Source organism: Zonotrichia albicollis, chromosome 1 (assembly GCF_047830755.1).
Source record: "Zonotrichia albicollis isolate bZonAlb1 chromosome 1, bZonAlb1.hap1, whole genome shotgun sequence".
NCBI lineage: Eukaryota > Metazoa > Chordata > Aves > Passeriformes > Passerellidae > Zonotrichia > Zonotrichia albicollis.
The window spans coordinates 149,660,480-149,686,782 of record NC_133819.1 but is presented as its reverse complement, the minus strand read 5'-3'; the positions used below and the strand labels follow the sequence as shown (position 1 = coordinate 149,686,782).

Below are 26,303 nucleotides of genomic sequence, written 5' to 3'. Positions count from 1 at the left end.
CTGCTATGGCAGCTCTTTTAAATGAAGGTGGGAAATAAAGTGATGAATTCCAGCTGTTGGATCCTCTCTGGGTTAAAATGAACCAGCTCAGGTGTGGTTCTAGTAAGGTACACCATGGCAACATTAACTCAAAAGCAATTACATTTAGAAGTTTATTATAGAAATATGGAATGGGTTGGAAGGGACATTAAAGATCATCTATTTCCAACTTCCTGCTGTGGACAAGGATACCTTTTACTGGATCAGGTTCTTGGAGCTCCATCTAGCCCAGCCTTGAACTCTGAGAGGGATGGGGTATCCAGAGCCTCTCTGGTCAGCTCATCAGTGCTTCATCACCTTTAGAGTAAAAATAAAATAAATTCTAATATCTAACCTAAACCCACTGTCTTGTAGTTTGAAGCCATTCCCCCTTGTTCTGTCCCTCCAGGTTCTTGAAAAAAGTCTTTCTCCATCTCTCAGGTGTTGAAAGGCTGCAGTCAGGTCACTCTAAAGCTTTCTCTTTAACTCCTGAAGAATCCAAATTCTCTCCACCTTTCTGCATAGGAGAGATGTTCCATCCCTGTAATCAACTTGATGGCTTCCTCTGGACTTGCTCCCACAGATTGATGTCCTATCTACATATATAAAGAGGTTAATGCAAATAATCAATTGGATGTACATGAGCAGCTTTATTTTTGTCTGGGCAGATGAGTGATGGAAGCTTGGGCTTGCTCAGTATTTGTGCAAGATGTCAAGAGAACCATGACACTGAATCTGATCGTTAAATTACTCTTTTATTTGAACTTGTACATAATCCTGCACTGACTAAGAAAATTTATGTCATATTAAATTCTGACATTGGTAATGATCAAAACTCCCAAACCACCTGTGGAAAAATATATGATGAGATACAACCACCCGTACTCATCTTGCCTTTGGAAAGTATGGAAACATGGAAATAGAGGGCACATCATCAGTGTTAAAATTTGTTGCACTGATGGTCTGAATCCCATCAGCAAGACAAAAGTGGAAACTAGAAACTGCTTCTTAAGGGATGTGTAAGATTCATTTTTTTCTAACTGAGCAGGTTAATGCCTGAAAAAAGATCACCTATGAGGCTGGAATAGTGTGCTCTGGCTTCTTTAAAATGCAGGCTGATGCCTTTTTGAGAGATGAAGTCTTGTTCATCTCAGCTTCAACCTGCTGGGTTTAACAGCATTTTCTTCTGAGAAAGGAATGATTATTTTCCAAAAGAGCAGATATTGCTGTGGAATATGAGATGTCTGATGTCGTGTGCAAGAGGCCTTGATGCTGGTCATAGTTTTCTGTAGATGTAAAATTTGTGAGTCTGGCAGAGAGATGGAAAACAAGCTTTGTTGAGAGATCACCAATATATTTTTCTTGTGCTCTCTCCCAACAGAAAATCCACCAGAACCTCTCTATTAGACTCTGAGCTTTCAGACCTTGAAGGAAGGATATTTTAATCTCTGAGTGTCTACTTATATAGGAATGTTTGCAGCATCTTGGTCCTGTCATGGGTGGAAGATGGGAAGAAAAAATAAGATGGAAAACGTGGCCTTTGATTAGAAGGCAAACTGTGCTCTAATTGAGGTGATTAGATACAAACTGTAAACTTTGTCTGGCCATAAGGCAATAGAGTGATTTTCTTGTGTGGTGGCCTGGAAGGCTGCCAAGCTGCTTCCCTGTAACTGATCCCGAGTCAGTTATAGGCACAGAAAACAACACCACATATCCAACACTTTCCCGGGAAAGGGGTCAGACACTGGTGGTGGTGATCACGGCAGGGAACAAGTTTCCCAGCAGGAGCACCAGGTCTGTGTCACTCTCCCCAGCCCATCTGCTTCCCAGAGAGGCAGTGGGGAACAATTCAGGAGTAGCTGCCCTTGGATCATTATGGAGGCAGTCAGTTCTTTGAGAAGCTAATGATTTGATGGCTTGTGAATGGCTGGGAAGAAATAGATCCAAGATGGATCAAGTCTAGCTATTAAAAGGGCTCAGGGTTTCCTTGTCTTACTTCTTATCTCATATGAAAATTCCCTCTTTCTGTAACACTGTATAAAATCATGTCCTTCCCAAAGAAATGCGCCTGTGTGGGCTTCTGTAAGATGGAGTCACTGTCATTAGAAGTCATTCTGGCCACAACAGCCACCACTATGAGCTTAAGGCAGCTTAAGGCACCCTGTGAAGCTGAAACTACCAGTGTCACTAGTGACCATTGGTACATTCTTGTCTCCTTTGTTATCATGGAATCACAAAATTATTAAAGTGAGAAAAGACCTCCTGAGATCATTGAGTTCAACTCTTAACCTATCACTGCCACCACCAACCCTTATCCCTCAGTGTCACATCTACACAATTTTTGTGCTTCCAGGGATGATTATTCCACCATTACCCTTGGCAGCCTGTTCCAATGCTTGATCACCCCTTCAGTGAAGAAATTGTTCAGAATATGCAATCCCTGGTGCAACTTGAGCCCATTTCCTCTTGTCTTCTTTGCTCCTTACTCAGGAGAAGAGACCCACCCCCTCCTAGCTACAACCTCCTTTCAGGGAGTTGTAGAAAGTGAAAAGATCTCCCTGAGCTCCTTTTCTCCAGGCTGAACACCTCCAGCTCCTTCAGTTGTTTTTTTTATCAGACTTCTGCTCCAGACCCTTCCCCAGCTTCACTGCACTTCTCTGGACATGCTCCAGCAACTCTGTAATCAACACTTGAGTAACTCAGCCAAATATCTGCTGGTTCTGGATATCTCCATGTGAGCTCTGGGATGGAAGGAACCCCTTTGAACACCTCAGCTATCTCTGTGGATGCTTGTGCTGAGCAGCAGTGATGAAGGGCCTGTGTGGAGGCCCACACAGTGCAGCCAGGAGAAATGCCACCCAGAGGGATGTCCTGTGTCAGCACAGGCCCTTGGAAGCCACACCACTGCCAGCAAAAGTCCTGGGCCCTGGCACTGTCCCACCACAGCCCATGGGACACTTGGTGGGATGGGTTCACTCTGTGCTAATGAGCTTTTTCTAAACAATGACCTGACATGGTTCAGGGAATAGCAGAGTCCCAGGCCAGGAGCCTTTTCCTAATGGGCACTGGGAATGTGGCATCCCAATTTTGGGTGGATGGGAGTAGGGAGAATAGTTTGGCTCTGCCTTCCTGCCCTCCTGGCCAAAGAATGAGTTTGGTTTGTATAGAGATATGGAAGTGCTGAGCATTGTGAAGCAGACAGGACGTTTGAATGGGGAAGCATTGGTCCATACTACACTATTTTGGGGTGGGTGGGAGTTTCCTCAGTTAGTCATAAATGCTCTTGCCAGTTTTTGTGTAGAGGCACAGCTATCAGGTTTATAAGTAGTTCTCAGGCAAATCACATTCTTCATGGTGATGTTTTTCCTGAGTGAATTTGAGATTTGGTACAGTGACCTGTGAAATCCTATCTGAGATGTTGCTGGGGTGAGAAGCTCAGTGAAATAAAGGTCTGACCTCATTGCCAAAGCCAAGAATATGATCACAGAGTCAGAGAATCACTGAATTGCTTGGGTTGGAGGGGAAATTATAAGATTTAGTTCTAACCTCCTTCTAGGGCTAGAGACACTTTTGACTTGATGAAGTTGCCCAAAGCCCCATCCCACCCAGCCTTGAACTCTTCCAGGGATGGGGCAGTCACAGGTTTTCTGGACAGCCTGTACTAATGCCTCATCACCTTTATAATAAAGAATTTCTTCCTAATCCTCATATCTAATCTAAATTTCAGTTTCAAGCCGTTTCCCCCTGGCCTGTCACTACCTGCCCCTGTAAAGAGTTCCTCTCCAGGTTTCTTGTATCTGGAAGTTTTTCTCTGCTTACCAAGCCAAGGCTGTCCTTGGCCTCTCCATATAGGGAACTTGAGGGAGCTACCTTTGTTTACTGCTTTTATTTCTGTGCGATTTATCCAGGTTTATCTCTGTTCACCTGAATGGCTTCACATCCTCAGACTGAGTTTTGGATGCTCAAAAGTTTAACAGGACACTTTTGTTTGATAGCAGGCCTTGGTCATTAGGGATGGAGCTGACTTTGAGGTGTCCTGTGCTGTGCGTTTAGCTTTGTTTCTTTGTGATCAGCAACAGCAGCAAATGGGTGTACACAAAACACCCAGCTGCATTCCTCACTCATTTACATTGATATAAAACCAGATTAATTTCACTTTAATGAATGAGCAACTAAGCAAGAGAGTTGGCCTATCACCATACTTTGTACTAATTAGTATTTTTCTTACCAGTGCCTGCAGAAAAGCCAATCTGTTTTGTATTCTGAGCTGAAAAACACCCTCCATGGTAATTTTCATCGCCAGCATGTATGTCATTCCTCTGGGCTTCCACAGCCTCTTAGAAAAACCTGTTGCAGGGCAAAATAATTTCACCAAGCTTCTGGTGCTCAGCAAGCGTGGGGCACCGAGGGCTGGACATGCTCTCTGCCGTGGGGACTTTCCTGGAATTCCTGCTGGCCCCCATTTGCTCATGGCTGGGTTTTGTGGTAGCTGCTTTCCATGCAGAACAGCTCAGCTTTTGTGGCATCCCATAGCAGAACAGTGTGAGTGGCAGCTGGGCTCTGTGCTGAGGGGAACTCTGCCTTTGTTGGAGGGGTGGGCACTTGCTCCCAGTCATTCAGAGCCTCAATTAAAGCAGGCAAACCGTGGTTGTTAGTTGTGCTCACTGGGGCAGAGCAGAATGAGGTCGGCTCAGTGTGCAGGGGAACCCCCTGGATGCAGCCCAGGCCTCCCAAAGAGGGGAAAACAGGGAGGGGAGAAGGACAAAGTTTGGGGCGCTGGTGCCAGGCAGGGACACTGGGGCTGGAAGTGTCAAAGGCAGCCCTGCTCCCTGGAGGGATGAGGGCGATGCGTGGGAATGGCAGCGGTGCCAGCAGATCTTGGCAGTGGGGCTTTGTTCACCGGCGGGATTTGCTGAGCGGATGGATCCCATTTCCACTGCCCCGCAGGAGAAGGTGGCAAGGGGCCAACTGGTCCACACTGGGGCTTGTGCAGCGTATTTTAGAGTTATTAAAAGGTTCTTTTAAGAAATGGATTAACATCCTCAGCTCTGTTTTTTCTATCTTCTGCTTTCCCCTTTCATGTGTGTTCTGCGTAATTTTTATAATGAACTTGCAGTCTCGCCACTTCAGGCTTTTGGACACTCTAGCTAATGGCAATTATACAGAATATTTATAATCTTATCAGAAAGTGCTAATGAAAAGCTTTAATGTGTTTAGCCATTTTCTTACAGCAGAGTTCACCGCTCCTTCCTTCACACAGAAAGTCCCAGCCCAGAATCTGCCCTGACACAGTTCTGAAAGCACAAACTCTTTATTCCATGGTCCTCACCTAGAAACAATTTCTTCTTCAGGTCAGCACCTAAAATATCCACTCCCAAAGTCAGTACCTGTCACTATAGGACATGAAAGAGCACAAGCTCACACTGCTGTTCTCAAGGTGAATGAAAAAGGGAAGTTTATTTTCTGACTCTAACATTTATAGTTTTCCAAAAGTGTCAGCGGATTGGAGGGTGACAGTGCCACCTCTCCAATGACACTGGGCAGCTTAACAGTCTATCAACTTTCTCTTCCTCCATAAAAGAATGCAAAAACATTAGTTATTTACAGAAAGTGTAAATAAAAAAGTTCACTACAAGAATGTCAACATCAGAAGGCTTAGAAAATCTTAAAAAACTAGGGTGATGAGTATCTCAGCAAGCCAGGTCAGATAAACTTACACAAGCCTTTACCACATTCTCTTATAAGCTCAAGTTTCTTTTTAAGAGGGGAGGAACAGCAAAGGGCAGCTGGGAACTTCCTTAGGATTCCAGTTCCTATGATAACATTAGCTCCTCCTCCAGTTCTCCCTCTGCATGGATAACATAGAACTGCAAGTCAAACCTTGCTGAATAGGCAACTCCCCCAGGAAGCAAAGCTGAAATGTCATTTTTCCATCTTCCTTGAGGGACAGAATCTGTGATTCAGCTGAAATAACAGCTCTGATTGTCCAGTAGTTGCACAGATGTCTAACTCATCTGGATCATGCACCCACACCTTCTCCATTGCCTCTGGATCTTGTGGGCACGTGGAAATGACCCTGCAGGGTTGATTTTCTCTATTTCTCCCTGATAAAAAACCAAGTCTGGTTGCTCTGTCCTTTACCGGGTGTTTGTGAGCCCTCCTGGCTGTTCTCTCTGTGTGCAGAGACACATGGATGTCCCAGCCAAGCTCTGGCCTTGCTTTTATTTTGCTTTGTGCCCAACACACTCCCTGATAAAGTCTGGGAAATAACTGTTTAAAAGCTCCAATAATTACTTTTTGAGACATCAACTATACAGGTTATAATATACCTTTTGGCCAATGCAGAGGGAAGGATTACCTAAGAAAATAGGTTGGATATTAGGAAAATATTCTTCACTGAGAGACTGTTTAAGAATTGGAACAGACTTCCCAGGGAAGGAGTGGAGTCACCATCCCTGAAAATTTTTAAAAAATGAATGGACTCTGTGATATGGTTTAATGGACATGGTGGTTAAAATATTGGAGTCAATGATCTTGAAGTTCTCTAACAATCTCAATGATTCTGTGATTCAGTTCTTCTATAGGAGAGGGTTAAAAAATATTAAAGAAGTGGAGTCTGGCTGGTTCTCAGTGCCTGTGTGGCTCTTTGGTGCAATGAGAGCATCTCCACTTTAGCACTGAACAAAGGTGAAAGCCCCAAAGTGGCTGTGCTGGAGAGAAGCCTTGTGGATCCCCACACCAAGTGATGCAAACTGAGGATGCAGAACTGACTGTGAAATTCCGCTTCCCATCTGTGTAGCCCCACCTGATGCAGCAATTCCCAGCATATCCTCTGCAGAAACATCCCTTAGAGAGGGAAAAAAACTCCAAGAGGGAAGAAATTAATTGATCTTTGGCCTGAATTTGATAGGCAGGTTGCAGAGATCCTTGGAAAAATTAAGGGATGTGTAAATTAAAACATTTAAAAACAAACCCAAGCCTGTTCGATGTGCTTTAAAATGTTTAGTGACCCTGAAAAAAAACTGTGTGGGGATCAGTTTTACTACAAAAAACTCACTGAACTGCAGCTGAGGCATCTGATACAATACAGTAAATCTCCTTATCTCCTTTTCTGAGGCCACAAGATTTTTTCTGAAACACCCCTTTCCATCTCAGGCAGGAGAGGAGCATGCACAATGAGCACCATGCTGAATGTTGTCCTTCAGGACTCATCAGAAGCTCTTGATCTAATACATTGTACTTCTGCCTGCAATTTCATTTATTTCAGATTGAAATGTCAATTCCAAATCCCTCATTCCTAGCTGACAGCAGGTAAAATTATCCCCCTCCCACACCATATACCCCTAGGTGCATGGGCCAGCAGACTCTGTGTTTTGTAGGAAAAGAAACCTCTCAGAATTAATTTGGGATCTCTTAGTTAAATGCCTGTCATAGGGAAAATACTAATTCATCACGATCAAAACTTCTGGGCAAAACCAATTTAGATGGGTTTTCGATCATGGGAGAAGGATTGGGAAAAAATATCTCTGTAGCTATTAAAATGCTTTATTTTTAAGTTGGGTTTTTTTTTTTTTTTTTTTTTTAAGTGGAGAACTTCTGGTTTTGGTTCAAAATATCCATTACTTAATATGTTTTAAAAAATCAATGCAAACCATGTTCCCCTTTGGGGAGTCAGTGTGCTCATCTCTCTGGAGAGGGACAATGGGTACAGCCACTGGGCCGGCTTTGCAGATCCCCTGGAAACACAAATTCTCTCACACTGGGATGTCCCTTTTGTGGCTGTGCAGCTGAAAGTTTTACATCATTAACTCATCCTGCCATGCCTGGGAAGGCTTGGGCTGTGCTGCTGGCAGACTGGCACAACAACAGCACAATTTGATTCCAGGTATGTGAATAAGACAGCACAGGTGTATTGCACAGTGTGGCAGCCCTGTATTAATGCAGAGGGCTTGATAAATGGGTTTTTTCCAGGCACAGATATTCTTTTAGTGGGGATTGAAGATCTCAGTACTCAGAGGTGGCAGGGCTGTAGGTGCTGATTGATACCCATGTGCTTTCTCCCTCTTGACTCCTTTCTTTTTTGTGCTTGGGTTGGTTCTTTCCCTTTTCCCTTCTTGCACAACTCTCTTGTCTAAAATATCTTCTTAGACCTCCTTAAAAATGAGTGGTTGGCATTTTTGAGCAGGGAAAGCTCTGTTGGGGGAAAGAAAGGGGAAATCATCCTTTGAACTATGTGCACCTGGCTTGAGTAACACAGCCCAGGTTGTGCCTGCTTTTATTTATTGCTCACAAATCCTTATTTTCCAGGCTCTACTTGTCACATCCTTTGTTTAGCAGAGTGTGGAGGGGGCAGATGCCCTCAAAACCACTTCTAGTTTAGTTGCTTTTTTTGGCTACTTTTATGCTTCTGATGAAGTGCCCATGGGAAGGAAGCACCCAGATGTTATGCAAACCTCCTTAGAAAGTTTGGGCCTGGTGGAATGTTTGAAACTGGCAGGTGAATCATGCTGTTTGGATAAAATTAACATAGGACTGAAGTTATCTTTCAAAATTTAAGTCAGAAGTGAACCCAGTGCCTTCAACCTGGCTACTTTTGAGTGTGTCTGAAAGCTGAAAAACCCAGATAGGCTCCTAGAGGTCTCTATATCTGTTAAGACCTTCACAGCTGTCAATGGTGTGTTTAAACTCTTTGGAGGTAAAGAAGTGAACACTGGGCTTGCTCCTGCCATCCTTCACTCATTTTGAGTAATTTCTTTTTCCTGATGGACTCTGTAGCACCCTGGAAGGCAGAGAGGGAGCTCTGAGAGCTAGCAGCTTGTGGAGGCACCTGATCTTGGACAAGTCCTTTTTCCTACATGATCAATCATCCTCAAGCTGTTTCCACTGGTGTCCCCAAGGTTTTACCCCATGAAGATTATCAGATGGACGTCTTCCTCTTGAAGGATATCTTCTGAAGAGCTGTACCACCTCAGAAGTGTCCCACTGCTTTCTCTGGCTGCTCTTGGCATGCCTGCCACCACCTTCTGCCTCTGTGTGGCCAGTTCCATGCCCTGCCCAGGAAAGGCCAAATTCACCAGGATGTGGACAGCAACCAGACAAACTTCTGAGTTTGTTGAGGTCCATCCATATAGCATCCTTCAGTGACGGTGTGATTTTAACCTGATTTCTTCTAAGAGGAAACTAAAGTCACTTACTTTTCTTGAACCCTCTCCATTCTACAAAGGCGATGCTACAATTCTTTACAAAACAAAACCAAACTCTTAGCCAGAGTCATGTCTTGTATTTATACAGAAATTTCTTTCCTTTCCTCTCATGATATATTTATACTGCTGCTGGTCGGAGTCCCAAAGCCACAGTTAGAGTAGCCCCCAGAAATACCCACATGGAAGAAGATACTGTTCAATTTGCAGTTGTATAATTACACCAGAAGAGTAATGGCAGTCAGAGCCCTCTTAAACTCATCCTTGAGCTATATTTCTCTTTTGGAAGTTATTTGAGAACAGCTAATGTATATTTATTGATCAGCTGAAAAGCCATGAGCTTTGAAACAAGTTGCTTCTAATTAATTCACTTTTGGAACTCCTGTGAGGGAACAGAATGCCGTACCTGGATTTCTCGTTATTATTCTGGACAAGTAATTGCCTTTACAGAAATTTAACAAATAAAATAACTTTTGTGGTCTGCCCAGGATTTGCTTTTTTTTTTTTTTTAATCAATTATAAACTGTGACTTGGCATCTCAGCTTTCTGGCAGTGCTCAGATGAGGAGAGTCCACGCTCTTGTCTCTGTGTTGTGGCACATGGGAGGATAATGGACAGATTGTCTTGTCCCTCCAGCCAGCAGTGGGAACTGATGGCTTCAGCAGATCTGTAGCTGCACTGCTCCATTGGGCTCATCTGGGGAATGTGCCTTTGGTGAATGCCCAGTGCAAGTGAGATTTATGGGGTTTTATAGCAGAAATTCTGTATTGTTCCTATTCAGTGAGAACCAACCTACCGGAGCTTCACACGGAGTTTATTTTTAATCATCCCAGTCGTTTCAATTACAGCACTAACACAGAATTGCTATTTAAAAACCAAATAAAACCCCCACCTCTCATATGTTGATGGCATTTTACAACGTTTGAGTCCATCCTAAAATCAGTCATTGAGATTTTGCATTTTTTTGCTACTGCTGCTACCAGCTCCCTGTTGTGAAATTTGCTGCTGGCAGAGTTTTTCTTCCATATTACTTAGCACAGGAGAAAAAAATAAGAGAGATCTGCCTGAGTTTGTGAAATGCTTCTCCTGTTTCTACAACCAGCATTTGCATGTGTGGTACTGATCTTTTTAAGTTTTTAAAGGAGCGTAAAGCACAGATGTTTTACCTTGGGTCTTCTTACACACCGTAGAAATCTCATTGTTCATTCGACAGGTGGATATTGGAATTGATCCATGTCCAATGGTGCAAAATCCAAGAATATAAAAACTTTTATTTTCTAAACCTTAATGAGTGAGAAGGGGAGAGAGAATGATGGAATTTTTTATGCTTGGCTGTGAGATGGTGGGCAGGTGAGACAATCTACCTGGAGTGCTCTCTGTTCCATCCACAGGCTGCTCATTCCCACCTGCACCCCTAGAGAGGCCCTTTGTGCTGATCCCTTCTTTCTGCTCTCTTGGGATCCTCACTTTGGCAGGTAGGGTGGCTTTGTCTCCCCACAGCCAGGTGAGCTGTACCTTTGATCTTTGCTCTTCATCTGGGACACAAGGCCAAGCAGGAAACCCTTTCAGCCTTGCAGCACCCTGTCCTTTCCAGACTCTGAGGCAGCAAACACCTGAAATTGTGCCAAAGAGCCCAGGAGCTGCATCAGGAGTGACATATTCCATCTGTGCAACAGAGCAGCCCCTGGGGCAGGGCTTGCTGCTGTGGCTGCTGGCTCCTGGAGGGTGTGTCCACTTCAACTCCACCAATATTTAACTGTCATCCTGTTAAATATTTGATGGGTCATTAGCATGAAGACATGCTCATGGCAATTCAGCTGCTAAGGCAATGGTTGGCCACTCAGGAGAAGCCCTGTGGCTCACTCCAGTCAAGGACACTTAGCATGGTGAAGCTTCACCTTTTTCCCAGAAGGAGAGAAGGAGGTGGACTCGTGTCCCAGAGCAGCAATCAGCTCCTGGCCTGGATGGAGAGCAGCTGCTAATTGCTTTCCTCCAAACCTTGTGCTGTTTGCTGACAAGCTCCTTGGCACACAGTCTCTGTGTTTGTTTAGGGGCAGACACAAGCAAATTAGCTTGGAAGTGCCAAGGCCTGATGCTATTTTCATAGCTCCCAGAGTGCCACTTATTCCCTGTGGGAGCATGTGCAAATTAATTCTGTATGCTGCTCACTTGAATGGTGCTAATTGCATCAGTCCTCTTGACAATATACTTGTGCTGCCAGTCATACCAGGAGTTTCTAGCATTTGTGTGGGTGCATTAGAGAGGGAGAAGTTCTCTGAGCATCCTGAGGTGCAGGTATCCTTTGGAAAGATGAGTCCTCACCAAGATTCAGGAACTTCTCTAGAAAATTCCAAAGAGCATCTGAAGCTGACTTTATGATAGGGTTATGGGGTCAGCCTAGAGATGGAGCTGATGGGCTGTAAAGGATTCCCTGTGTTGGTGCAGGTGTGTAATTGTCACTTTTGTGTGCTGTTGGGGTGGGAGCACCTTGAGGAGCATTGTCTCTTTTGGAATCAAGATCCAGAGCACAGGAGAGAGAGAGAAAGGAAAAATAAAAAAGCCAATTGATAGTAACACAAGGAGAAGAGAGAGATGCTTGGATCCAGGCTGAGAAGATGGTATAAATGCACAGTGCAGCTTGCCACATTGTGGGGAAAACAGTATTTTTCACATCTCTCCAATGTGAAACTCTAGTGTCAGGCAGAACAGGAAGAAAACTGCAGGAGAGGAATTTAACTTTTTTTTTTTTTAAATTTACTTTTTCATCTTCAAAAGGGCTTCAAGTGCTTTGCAAATGCCAGAACTCCCTGCATTGCTGTCCCTGTTTAAACAGGATATAGTATTGCTTTGCTGTGCACACAGCCCCCTTCCCACTTTCCCATTTGCACTGAATGCATTTCAGGATTGGTGGCCTGTGACCATAAAATCAATTTAGCATTTTGATTGCTTTTGATCTGTATTAGAGAACTCTTAGCAAAGGATGAATTTTACGGGCTGTATCTGAACTAGTGACTAAATGTGGCCAGAAGCATTCCTGGGCAGTGGAATGCACTCCTCTGCCCTGGGGTTTGGCATGTTTCCCCCCAGGCAAGCTGACACTGCACTGAAACATGTCTGGGCTCCAGATGGGTATTTCCAACATGACAGGGAGTATTGGAGGCTATGACCATTTGCTAGCAGAGATATGGGCTTGAACATGCCTTGGCCTCAGTGCCCAGGAATGCACCCAACCATGCTTGTTTTAATTGGATGGATGTAACTCTGGTGCCTTTGATACATGTCTAATTTGGGAACTGTGTGTGTTCCTAGATTTCCCCTAGAAACAATGGGAAGAAAGTGGCTTTTTTAGGGCTACATCAAGGCACCTAAATTGGGTTTCTGTTCTGAATTGCTCTTTGAAGGAGCTCTGCTTCTCCATTCTATAGAAAGAGCCTTTCAAAGAAGAGTGTCCTCTTGCCTGGGACCTTAAATGAGTGTTGCATGGGAGCTGTCTGGGGTATAATACCCTGCAGTGATTTTGCTTCCTCACTGTGTGAAACACACCATCTTCTGAGCAGTGCCAGCACTGAATGGATGTCACACAGAAATTCACTTTTTCTGGCTCCTGTGCTAGAAAAGGGGAGGGAGCCCTGTGGACACAGAATCCCAATGTACCACTGAAGTCACTTGGGACTTTCTCAGCAGACAGGGGAGCCTGGGGAGCAGTTCAGCTGGGCACTGGTGCATTTTCAGAACAATATTTTAGTGGAAAAATGTGACAGCTTTTTGAGGAGTAGGGTGGGCTGTGGCTGTGTTTTCTCTGCCTGAAAGCTGTGCTGTGGTGAGGGTTTGCTGTTCCCTTTTCATTTCACCATCAGCATTTATGAGCTCTACAAGAGAGCTGGAGAGGGTTTGTTTGGCAAGGGTTTGTAGTGATAGGAAAATGGTAATGGTTTTAAATTGGAAGAGGGCAGGTTTATATTAGATATCATGAAGAAATTCTTCACTGTGAGGGTGGAACATGTTGGCTATAGAAGCTGTGGGTGCTGGATCCCTGGAAGTGTTCCAGGCCAGGTTGGATGGGGCCCTGTGAAACTTGGTCTTGTGAAATGTCCTTGCCCATGACAAAGGAGATGGAAACAGAGGATTTAAAGTCCCTTCCAGCCCAAAGCACTCCAGGATGCTCTGATTCTATCACTGTAGTGACAGAGAGACTTTGTGTGACAACAAATGTGGAAACCTCATCCAGCATCACTGTAGGCATTATTTGAAGGAAAAAAGACACAAACAACAGCCTCAACAAGTGATTTTCCTGGCATTGATGGACTTCAGACTCCATGGTGTGAAGATTCAGTGTGATTTCAGAAAGAAAAGGAGAGTTGCACAAGGCATTAAACTGCAAGGTGTAATCATATAATTGCTGTGATGCTCTGTTGTACCTACACCTTGCTGCAAATTATAATGTTAGTACAGACACTGTTGCAGTATCATTGCACTGTCAGGGCTGCCTGCCTCTGTAGCTGAAAAAAATGCCACATTTTTCTTTATAAATTTGTTTCCATGGTGGGTGGCACTTTATGGATTGTGTTATTTTCAGGGAGAGAATATCTGACAACAAACATTTGCCAAAAAATATTCAGTAATATGGGCAGAGAGTGGAGGCATTCTGTCATTTTTAAAAGACTGAGGGGAAAAAACTCTTAAATTTGGAAGCTATAAAATGGTCTATGTGTGATGTTCTGTAAAAGAAAAGAAAAGAACAAATAGAGGTAGTACTATATATAGGAGTCATCAACTGAATGCAGGGAATTAAATGTGCTGGAGGAGCTGCTGCACAGAGAACTGCCTGAGTAATTAAAGAACAGAGCTAATGGGCTCTGGGAAAGCTCCTCTGAGAAACTACTTTCATGAAATATTCTTGACTTTAGGAAACAATTTTCTCACCAGGCCTCTTCCCCTTCAAGAGCAATCTTCAATGGGAAAATTATTTCAATGCAGAAAAAATTTGCAATACTATCCACATAAGAATATGAAACTCACCCACTCCTTAACCCAAATTCCTCTTTCTTACCAGGCTGTCTCCCTGTCAAGTTTTTCTGCCTGTAAAGTTTTGGGAAACAACTTGTAAGGAAGCCTGCATTTGCCCTGTACTGGCCTTATTCATGGTCAGGATTACAAGGGGGTAAATTTTAATATCAGGGGATGAGACAATTCAAATATTTGGATTGGGAATATCACACGTTTTGAGAGAAACCAGAGAATTTCTCTTGTGGGAATAGAATAATGATGGAGATTCAGTGTCTGAGTCTCTGCCAATGCACTGGGTGCTGCTGAGATTCTGGAATCCTAAAATTGTCAGTCTGGAAAGAAAAAAAAATAGAAACATGATAATAAATAATGTTTGCTTTAACCTTCTTGTGTTTCCATTCTCACCTCTCTACTTTATTCTTGTGGAACTTGACAGCTACACATGTTCAGCATTCATTATACACCAGTCCCCAGAGGAGCCCTTGGCAGCTGAGGGCTTGCTTATCCTTGAAAGAATTAAAATGAAATGTAAGAAACTACTTCAGCAGAGTCCTATGGACACAAGGATGGAAAGCTGGCAATGGGGATTTGTCTTCCTTCCTTCCTTCCTTCCTTCCTTCCTTCCTTCCTTCCTTCCTTCCTTCCTTCCTTCCTTCCTTCCTTCCTTCCTTCCTTCCTTCCTTCCTTCCTTCCTTCCTTCCTTCCTTCCTTCCTTCCTTCCTTCCTTCCTTCCTTCCTTCCTTCCTTCCTTCCTTCCTTCCTTTGTCTTCCTTCCTTCCTTCCTTCCTTCCTTCCTTCCTTCCTTCCTTCCTTCCTTCCTTCCTTCCTTCCTTCCTTCCTTCCCTCCTTCCCTCCATCCCTCCTTCCCTCCTTTCCTCCTTCCTTCCCTCCCTCTCCACTCCTTTCTCATTCTCTTTTATTTTCCCTTTTGTTTCCTATCCAATTTCCTTGAATTTCTTCTTAAATGGCTTGGAGGCAAACAATCAGATCACTTTTCCAAACTTGCAGCCCGATTGTTACATTTTAATTGCAGTAGGTTATTTAATGTTATTTTAGCAGTAGTGAATATTCCTGAGCCAACACATTCTTCTGACACATCTCTTTGCAGAACATGTATTTGTAGGACATATTGTGTCTTGCTTTTAAAATATTTGAGAGCTTTGGGATTTTTTTTTCATAGGGAAGGTTCTAAAAAAATGATGTTTGAAAGCTTAAGTCCCTCCTCATCAAACATATCTCATATTTGCTTACAGAAAAGAGGGGATCTGCTGGTAAATTACTCTCAGAAATGCTTCCTTCAACAGGAAGCCCTCACAAACCAAGGACACAGGGGGTTCCTGGGCTGCCAGTGCCCAGGGGCAGCTCCCTGCACCCCCAGGTCCTTCTGGGCAGGGCTGCTCTCAGCCCCTTCCATCCTCAGCCTGGATGGATACCAAGGATTGCCCCAGCCCAAGTGCAGCTGGAAAAAATCTCTTCGCCCAGGATTTTTCTCCTGGGAATCTGAGAAGTCTCAGAGAAAAGGAAAACAACTCTTATCTCATTTGCTTCTCCTCTGTTTTGCTCATGTGGAATGTGTTTGGAGATTGTTTATCCACAGGTGATTGTTCCATTGGACTCTGGTGTGAGTTGTTTTGACTCTTTGGCCAATCAGGACCAAGCTGTTTTGGGACTCTGGAGAGAGTCATGAGTTTCATTATTAGCTTTGTAGCATTGAGTAAATATCCTTTCTGTATTCTTTAGTATAGTTAAGTTTAGCATTCTTTAATGTAATATAGTATAATAAAATAATAAATTAGCCTTCTGAGAACATGGAGTCAGATTCATCATTCCTGCCTCCCACAAGGGTCCCTGCAAATACAATTGATGAGATTTCCATGAGCCACTTTTGTCCGGGTCCCTCTGGATGGTCCCATCCTTCAGGTGTGTCAACAGCACCACACAGCTTGGTGTCATCTGCAAATTTACTCACACAGAGCTTCCTAGTTCCTCCAATTATGGTTCTTTGAAATGTTGATAATGTAAGGCTATTAGAAATTGAAAAATGGTCCATATGTATAGGTATAGAGCAATTTTCCTGATCTCACTCCCAAAAAAATAATGTTTGATATTGAAGCCAGTGAATTAAGTATTACAGGGAAGGAATTATTATGTATCCCTATTCAAGAATTATAATTTTATGAGAAAGAGGTCATTACTAACAAAACTAATTTTCTTCTGCAGAGTTACAGTTTGGTTGATATGGTAACTACCTTGATAAAATACATTTCTTCTTTAATAAAGTACAGTTTTTCTTAGGCATAGTTACTATGTATTGAGTTGAATTTGCATTAAAAAGTAGCACTCTACAATGGATTAAAAGCTGACTGATCTCATGTAGCAGGTGTCACTGGAAAGTCATCATTCCTGGTGCAACTGTAAAAGAATATTTAGCACTTCTGGTGCTATTAAAAATTTCCATGAACCCCATGGATATAAATGCAAAATCTTTGCTGATAAAAATTTTGGATAAAGCAAATGATTGACAGAGTATTATATAAGGTTGCAGACAAGACAGAAGTTTTAAACAATAGATATTTAAAGGCAACTGCAAGCAGAGGATGTAACAGGCAGGAGAGGCTGAAAGCTTAGGTCATTCAGCTGTACTTTCTCTTCTGTAAATCTATAAAGATTCACAAATTACCAGAGCCTTAGCTGCAGTGCAGATTTTTTACTGTCTCTCCCATTTTCAGTGGGTGTTCATTACTGCAAATCCTCTGAGCATCACAAGTATTTGCTCAGAATTTTGCCTGACAGGAGCAGAAAAAATGGGCATAAATGCTCTTTGACACTAAAATGTTCACCTGTGTCTGGAGTTTCACAGAAAAGGCTCCAGCAGAAGGAGGGCAGCTTTGTCTTCCTTCCCAAAAATGCAGCCCTGGGTGTGGCAACGAGACCTGGTGGCTCCTTGGGACTGATGAATGTGCTGTCAGTCCTGCACTCTGCTCCTTTGGACCTACAGTGCTTTGCTGATAAATGGGATAGGGAAGTACCAACCTAGTCTGAGTCTCTGTGAATTATTTTGTGGCTGGAAAGTCACTGGAAAGTGAGCATTGTAATAAACCTCTTTCCCTTGCCAGCTATTTATGCTCATTCCTTAGAGGCAGGCAGGAGGGGAGGAGTCAAAGGTAGCACAGGATATTTGTAAAACACAGGCAAAAGTGGAGCTACAGTTCTTTAAGAGGTAATAAAAGATTGTCCCTATCACTATCTGCCTATGTGAAAGGTCCCTTCCACACTTTTTGAAAGCCCCTTTTAATTAGTGGAAGGTTCTTTATGGTCTTCCTGAAACTTTCTCTTCTCCAGGCTGAACAACCCAAGCTCTCTCAGCCTATTTTCACAGGAGAGGAGCTCCAGGCCTCACATCATCTCTGTGGCCCTCTAATAAGTCTAGTGTTATACATATAACGACATATATTTGTTATTGTTATGGTTGCTACTATTGTTATTGTTGTTTTGTTATTGTTATAATTATAATATTGAACAGACCTGATATCTCCACCAGTTCTTCTCATTAAAATGATCCCTTGAGCTACCTGCCCCCATTGTTTACAAGTGTGCAATAACCTATTGATCTGGCAAAAGAAAGCATAAATAAAAGTTATTTCAAAGATTTGGCAGGAAAGGGGTGGATACGTAGACAGTTCTCTATGGAGAAGCATTTATCTGCAATTGTGTTGACACTAATTGGGAGCATGAGAAATGGCTGACAAAGGCTGGGTATTTTCATGACTTTTTAAAACCTGTGTGTAGGGGTGAATACTCTGCAAAGTTTTAGTCATTTAACTCCAATTTCTGCTTGAAAAAAATCAGGGAGGTTTTCCAGAGGAGGAGCTGTCCTTTATGAAAAGTTTGGGCAGCACCTCAATGTCAGCTGCCCTTTCAGAGCTTCCCTTCCAGCCAAGCTGAGAGTGGAAGCCCATTCTGTATTTGTGATTTTCATGCAGATTTACAGACAGAAAGACAAAAACACAGAGTTGTCCCAACTGATGGAAAGGCTCAGTTCATCTGTTTTGTCATTCTGTCTGGTCAGGCAGAAAAAAGTGGCTCAGAACCAGACATAGTGTATGGGGTTTCTTGTCCATCATGAAATTAGGCTATAGGGGAGAGGAAGGGTATTTAGGATGTGCAGATGGGATGGGATTATTGCTGAGGTGCCACGTACAAAGCCCAGCAGATCAGATCAGCCTTTGTTTGTTCTGCAGCTTCCCCAGTGATGTGTTTCCTTGGGATAATTTTGTCCTGGTTCTTTTGCTTTTCAGATGTCCTGTGTCCAAATGTCCACGTGGAAGGAGACCGGTTCAAACACACCAATGGGGGCACCGATGAGATCCCAGGTAAACAGAAACACATTTTGCTGTCCCTCTGGGAACGGAAACAGCACAACTGTGCATTTCTTGTGTGATGCTCTGATTCATTGCACCTTTCCTAGATGGAATTTTCTTATTCCAACACCTGTGCAGTGGTGAAAAAGTGTATTAGAAACTGTGAGGCTTCAAATGAGTTATCTGTTGACAGCCAACACCAAATTAATCACAAACTTTCTTTTGATATGGCATCAAATTAAAAAGCCAGTGGAGCTTAGTGGAGTGCAATAAGTCTTGGAGATGATTTTTTTCTCACCACTGCACATTTAATGAGTTTTAATGTCCATTTATTTGATCTGTGATTGTTGGGGAAATCCAAGCACAGTGGTAATTACCAGTGGAGAAAGGTTTATGTGTGCATTTACTTAAATAAAAGATTTTCTGAAGCACTGGTGAGAGATCAAGGGGAAATACAGTCTGGTGATAGCTCCGCTTTTCTGTGAGCTCTGATACATCTTCTCAGCCAGCTGAAGGACCTAATGTTAGATATTTGTTTGGGCTGTGCCTCTTTTCCAGCCTCCCAAGACTTCTTGAGCTGCTGGCAGAGAAAAGATGCCCATCAAGGTTGCATTGGGGATAATTGTGACTGACCCAAGGACACAAGTCACTGCAGTGGGAGGCTGAAGGTTCTTCTGCAGCTTGATTATGAGTAGCAATGCTCAGTGTTTGACAGCCTTGCTACTCATTCAGAAATTTTTCATTGGGGGATTTTCACTGCCTGCACAAAATACCAGCTCCAACTGTGCTGTCTGTGGGCAGCTTATTTTGGCTGTATTCTGATTACATCTGAGCCTGTGATAGTGTTGGGTGGTAACATTTTTTGTGACCATTAGACCCAAGCAGATTATCCCCAAACACCTATTTTGAACTGATGTCTGTTGCTGGGTCTTGAATTAACCTGTTCTGAAAGTCCTTTTGTCTCTGGGCTGGCAAACTTTGGAGCAACTCAGTCTGAATGAACCTATCTGCAGTGGAAGCTGCTGCTCAGAATGAGTGGGAGGATTGTGTCCCTTCTCAGATGATCACCTTCTATGTGATCCTTTCTAGAAGAATGTAGCTACAAGTGGTATCCTATTTCCAGTTCATGTTTATCTGAATTTTCATTCAAGTGCTAACTAGTAGACTCTATGCTTTTATTTTACTTGTGAGAAATATCTTTTGTTGAGCAATGTATAGGACAGGAATCCCAATTCAGATCTGGCACCAAAGTTTTGGGTAGAGTGAGGTGTGCATGCCTATATGCAGTAATATTTACATATGTGTGTATATATATATATATATAAAATATATATATATATATATTTATAGACTCTTAGGCTCTTCTGTAATATTTTTGAGGTATTTTTCATATTATCTTCAAGTCCTTCTTCCCTCCTAGGAAAGAAGTCAATATTCAGAATGTTGAGATCTTCTTTTGTGTTCAGAACATAAAAGATAACTTTGCTGTCTTAGATCTGTATGTTAGTTCAGCTTGGAAGGGTCCTGTGGAAATCATCTAGTCCAAAATCCCACTCAAAATGGGGTCTCCTTCAAAATTTGGCCCATTTTAAAATGATATAAGATGTCTCTTGTATAATTGAGTTTTCAGTTTCTCTAAAGATGGACACTTCATAGATCCTCTGGGCACTCTTCCAATCTGGTCAGTATCACAATGCTTTTTTTTCCCCACTATGTTAGGGAATTCCATAAGCAGAAATTAATTTTTTGCACATCTGGCCAGGCTGATCAGTTATTTCACCTAAGGGATATCTGTTCACTGTAAATGTTTGCTGTTGCATTCAGTGTCTTAACAACAGATTAGTTACAGCATTTAATTAAAAGTGACAACTTCAGTCCCTCATCACCAATACAGAGGACTGTAGAAGGCCCCTGACTGCTCCAATATGGTGGGAAAATTATTTATTTCTCATCTGGCTACTGATGATCAGGAAAATGTGTGCCTCTTTCTTGGAAAAAATGGAACGGATAGTCTGGGTCTGCTAAGGATTGTTTGCTGCTGGAGATGGATCATATAAATCAAAGTGCTGTTCCACTCCTTATGTGCTCCTTACTTACTCCATAGTATTTTTGAAGGCTCTGGGCTCCTGGGTCTGATTCCAACAGAAAAACATTACCTTCCTCCAGCTAAACTGGAAAATTTCAGTTGGCCCACTGTGCTGTGCTTCCCATTCCAAAAGGATGTGTTGAGATGAAAGGTTTTGTGTTCTACCTCAAAAGGGATTGCCCTTCAGCTGTGAGGCACAGCCTGTGTCCTGCTCCCTCACACCTGGGAGGGAGGCTCAGCTCTGGGATGTGTCTGTGGGTGACAGCACTCAGGGGCGGCTGTTCCTCTGCTGTTGGAATTCAGGGCATCCCTCTGGCTGTCCTGGATAGCCCAAACCCATGCCAGGGTGCTCAGAGACCCTGGAACAGAACCCAAGACACCTGTGACTTTGATTATGACCCATGGAAAAAATTCCAAACCTTATATGAGGATCTGCAAGCTGCAGAGGACTAAGTAGAATAATAATCAGTTTGTCACAGGGTGGAAAAATAGATTTTTTGGGGGTTTTTAGAATGGGGGTTCAAGGGGCAAGATGGAGGAATCTGGGCCTGTCCAGCCTTTCTCCTTCTTCTTCTTGGCCTCCATCTTCTGCTGTGATTTTGGCACTTTTAGATTGATTTATAGTAGAAGCTCACTGTCTAACATAGGTGATAGGTATTGGGAAGTTATGGTAAATAATGTACAAGTAGTTTTTAGTATAAAAAGATAACACTGCCCCGAGGGCAGACAGAGAGCCTCTGTCTGACCTGGTGAGCAGACCTCTGCAGGCCAGAGAAAGAATTTTACAGATAAGAAACAATAAACAACCTTGAGATTGAGAACTGCAGAGTTCTGACTCCTTCTTCGACAGCCAGGCTGGGAAAAGAGACTTTCTAATGTATCTTGGGGTCACTCTGACCAGCAGAAGTCCTGAGACTCTGCCCCCCATCTCCTCATGTGCACAAGTTAACACCTGTGCCTTGAGCTCCTCTAGGAACCAGAACTGATCCTTGCCCAACAGGCTCCTAACACTGAATTTCAGAGCTATATATTGCACAAATTTGTTTATAGATGGACACAAAGTTCAGTCTCATGGAGTAAAAGTTGCAGTAAATCTCATTTTGGGGACAGGGAAAACAGATTTAAAATCTTGCATTTAACACCTTTTCCTCTCTCAGAGAAGGACAAGACCTCAGAACTGAGTGCAAAAATATTTCTGAGGATTTTTAATTTTTTTTCTTATATTTTTATTGTGTGAAATGTAGCAACAGAAGGCACAGACAATTGTTTCACACAAGGCATCACCAATTCCAGCCCATTCTTGCCTACCCTACCAGCATACAAGTTACATCATGACCTGCTACATTTAGTTCTGTGTTTGCATCTAAGTGGATGGATTGAGTCACCCTGTATCAGCAGAACTAAAAATAGAAGCTAAAACATAAAATGAGCTATAAAAGGAGGAACTCTGTGAGATAAAGGGAAACAATGGTGTGGCTGAGGTTGAAGATTCATGGGATTTTGTTAAGTCACAGGCTGAGAATAGGAGTGAGGTAGTGAAAGTGGCTCCATGCAGAATCAAATAACTGCATCAGAAAACCCCATTGTGGAGGAGAGCCAAAGCTCTAGATTAGTATTTTCCTATAAAAGACAGATGATTTCTTTTCTTTAGACAAACTGGACTAAGTAAATCTCATCTATCTGCTTTTGTTGAGTACTGCATTGAAAGTCACTGCTGAAGTGGAAAAGGGCAGAGAAAAATAAATGTAAAATGAGACAGAAACTGCCTGGCAGGGAGACAATCAGGAAGTTTCTAGGAAAGGGAATAATGAGTTAGAGTGTGTGTAGTGATGAAGTCCTTCAGGGTCCAGTTTTAGGTCTAATTTACCCTTTGAGTTTCCACTCTATGGATTGGGATCAATGGCTCCAAAACCCAGGGATTTTTTTCCAACTAACTGGGTCAGTTTAAAAGGCCTGTTTTGGTATGGATCAATACCAAATGGTTAAGGTATGGATCAATATCAGGACTATAAACTATAAACTCCTCCTGTGTGAACTGATGGGGTCTTAGCAGCAGTTTGTACATCACAGTCCTGTAGAGCTGGGGAAAATGCAGGGGTTGTTACTGGACAAGGTAGAGAAGGGAAGAATTCCTGAGACTTGACAGGGCTTTTGGTTACTGCTCATCTAGAAAAGTTTGCTCAGACCTCTTTAGTTCAGGAAAGATGGATTCAGCCTTGAGGAGCTCTTAGTGTGTTCAGGAGCCAGAGAGAGGCAATTAAAATCCTGGGTTTGGTTAATCTTGCAGTGTGCAGGTGGAAAGGGGAGATAATATTGCTCTCTGATCATAAATCAGGAGAACAGCAAGAGGGAGGGGGGGGGCCACTCAGGCTGAAGGACAAAGGCAGCAATAGAAAATGGCTGTCAGCTGTTTAAGACATACATCCAAGACATCAGAAGGAGGTTGAAGCTGTCAGAGATATGAAGCACTGGGACAAGAGGTGAAGTAGCACTGATGGAGACAAGCAATCAGTGATGGATAGTCCTGAGTCCTCTCAGAGCAGAGGTTTGTACTCTCTGACCCTCTGGTCTCAAAGCATTTAAATAAGAAATCTCCAGCTGTAGCACACAGGAAGGGGTGCCACAGTGAAATGGGGTTGGATGAGCAAGAATATATAGGCAGCTTTACTACTGAGAGAATTTTGTCAGTGAAGTGAAGCAGCATCTGTTTAACAGTACACAACATGTGAATTCAGAATATAACACTGAATATGTCACTGAATGCATTAGAAATCAACGGGGAATTTTGAAAGAAAGGAAGGAATTTGCGTAGAATATCACTTTATCATCCAGGAAGTCTGCTATTTTAAACTAATGCTTAATAATGGTTTAAACAAAGTCCTTAGAGCATTCTTGTGGGCACTGTGTTTTGAATGGGTTTTTTAAAAGACAAATAAAGACAAAAGAGGGTTTAACTCATCTGCCCTAAAATACTCAGTAACACCCCCCTCCTCCCCTTTATTTTATTTAATACCTCTTATTATGCTGAATTGTCATTTTCATTCAATCAGCATTTAAGAAAGGGTTTTGACCAAGCAGGAAAACACAATTATAATATTTTGCATCCTGCAGATGTGACCTTTGTGCATTTTTAGGAGCCATAATATTGCATCAAAGCTACATATGAATGTTATTTAAAATGAATTATACTTGAGTTTTTAAGACTTCACATTTGAATTATTTGTATTTTAGAGCAGACCTGCTGGATATGGGATTTGGTTGCAGAAATCTGGATGATCCCTAGAATTAAGTGTGAGCTGAGCTCTAGTCCTGAACATTACCAGAGGAGATAATACTCCTCAACAGATACTGGCTGCTGCTTTCAGGGGATTCTGCCATGGAAGTGAAGAAAGGCCTGAATGGATTTCCTCAGAGTTCTAACAAAAATAAACCCTGGGGAAGGACAATTCCAACCAACACATGGCATCAAACATCCCACACTGGATGGTGTTAATTGGGCAAGGGAGGAACATGAAAGCCCTGACTTTAACTCCCAAATGCCACATGGGCCGTGTGTGTGAACAGCAGCAGAATCTGCATGGGTTCTCCCACAGACTGACCTCAGCCTCCAACTCTTCCCTGTTTCCAAAACCTCCATGAGAAAATAACCAAAATTCCAAAACATTCATGACCATGGTGTTTTTCTGTGACCCTATAAAGGGTGTTTGGGCATTTTACAAGGAAGGCACTGGTTGTAAAACTGGTCCCCTACAATTACAGACTGCAGTGGCTGTGCTCAGCTGTCAGTGTGTCTCCAGCTCCTGTGGTTTGCAGCACATTCCAGAGATGCCAGTGACTCTCTAGCTAATTACAATATCCCTGGGACTATTTATATTTGCCCACTAAAGCACATGGTGGTTTGAGACAACTGGAGTGTCCAGGCTGCTGGATCTGCAGGACAAGCACATTTGACCGATGTCCTCCTGAGGAAAAAAGTGTATTTGTGGTGCCTGTGTGACACCACATTGTGCCCTCCTTCTGCACTTGGCAGTCTCCTTGGGAAGCCCCCAAGGTGCCAGTGAACAGTCCATGAAGAGCTGCAGAGATTTGTGAGGGGTCACTGCCTGGGGACAGAGGATGCAGAGACACATTGGTCACCAGCAGAGACTGCCTGTGTGCAGGGCTGGTGGAGCAGGTGCAGACACCACCACTCTCCTCTCCATCCCTGGGGTTGTGCACACACAGGCAGGACTGGAAGCAGCTGAGACATTTGTGAGAGATGGGGCAGAAGGATGAAGCTTTGCTGTGCTGTGGCACACTTTGGACTCGTGTTTTTCAGTGATCCATCACTAGGCAGTGCTGATAGGACAGGGCTCAGGGCTTCTTATTTCCTCCTCTCCCCACATTTTCTCTAGAAAGTGTGGGGAGAGGAGGAAATAATACCTCTTAAAAAAAAACACCCCAGAAAATGTTAAACTGGTCTGAGCTGAATTTGAAACTGAGTTCCTGATGTACAGACATCTGGCAATAGTGACTGTAAGTCATGAGAAGCAAATAGGGAAAGGACCAGCTGACCTGTAAGTGCAGTCACAGGAGTTATGTGAGTCTCCAGTGAGCTGGAGAAAATGGCTGGACTTGGGCTGTGAGGTGGATTTGTCCTCTGGGCTGGTGGATGAGATATCTGCAGTGCAATTGACCTTACTGAGGTCCTGTTGGCTCATTTTTTAGGAGTCCATGTACAATTCTTATGAAGAGCAGCTGAGGGAACTGGGGGTGTTCAGCCTGGAGAAAAGGAGGCTCAGGAGGGACCTTTTTGCCCTCTACAACTCCCTGAGAGGAGGGTGTAGTGAGCTGGGGCTCAGTCTCTCACTCCAGGTAACAAGAGACCAGAGGAAATGGCCTCAAGTTGTGCCAGGGAAAGTTTTGTTTGGATATCAGGGAAAATATCTTCACTGATGGGATGATCAAGCACTGGATCAGGCTGGCCAGGGAACTTGTGGAATCATTATCCCTGGAAGGATTCTAAAGGCATGTTGATGTGGCACTTGGGGACATGGCTTGGTGATGAACCTGGAAGTGTCAGGTTGATGGTTGGGCTTGATCTTAGAGAGCTTTTCAACCTTAATAATTCTGTGATTCTACCAATCTATTGTGCAATAGTTAATCTTAACACTATAGCCTAGATCACTGCATTTAAAAGGTCTTTGAAGTTTTTCAGAGGTTGACAAATCGTTCACTTGTGTTCAAAGGCATTTTAATATCCAGTAACCATAAAAAAACACAACAAGTCAAGCAGGCCAATAATTACCAATAAATTATTCGTGGTTTCTAAGCATGGCCACTGCAGGTCTGTGGGCTGGCTTAAAACTGTTCATGCCCAGTGCCCAGACCCACCAGTTATCCAACATGGGGACCTTGGTTTCTCTGGGATTTTTGGTCAGCCAAGGAATTTATCTTCTACAGGAAACTGAAGAAATGATGAGTGAAAATGTACAGTCACCCCAACAGGGAGTAGGGAATCACCAAATTGGGATTAGGAGCCTGGAAATACTGGAGCATCCTCTGCAGTATGCAAAACAGGGTAGCACCAACAGAGCTGGGATGAGTTCTTTGAAATAGAAGAAAACTATGTTTTAAATTAATACTTTTCTT

At 43.1% G+C, this 26,303-nt stretch overlaps 1 protein-coding gene across 1 annotated transcript in view; it reads left to right on the top strand.

Annotated features, from left to right (window-relative positions):
* The window catches only part of COL22A1 (collagen type XXII alpha 1 chain), a 228,500-nt gene that overhangs the window by 46,660 nt on the left and 155,537 nt on the right, over positions 1-26,303 (top strand). The window contains exon 4 of the mRNA XM_026790395.2: positions 18,524-18,598. Coding sequence (XP_026646196.2) covers positions 18,524-18,598 — 75 coding nt within the window. The remainder of the gene's footprint in view (positions 1-18,523; positions 18,599-26,303) is intronic.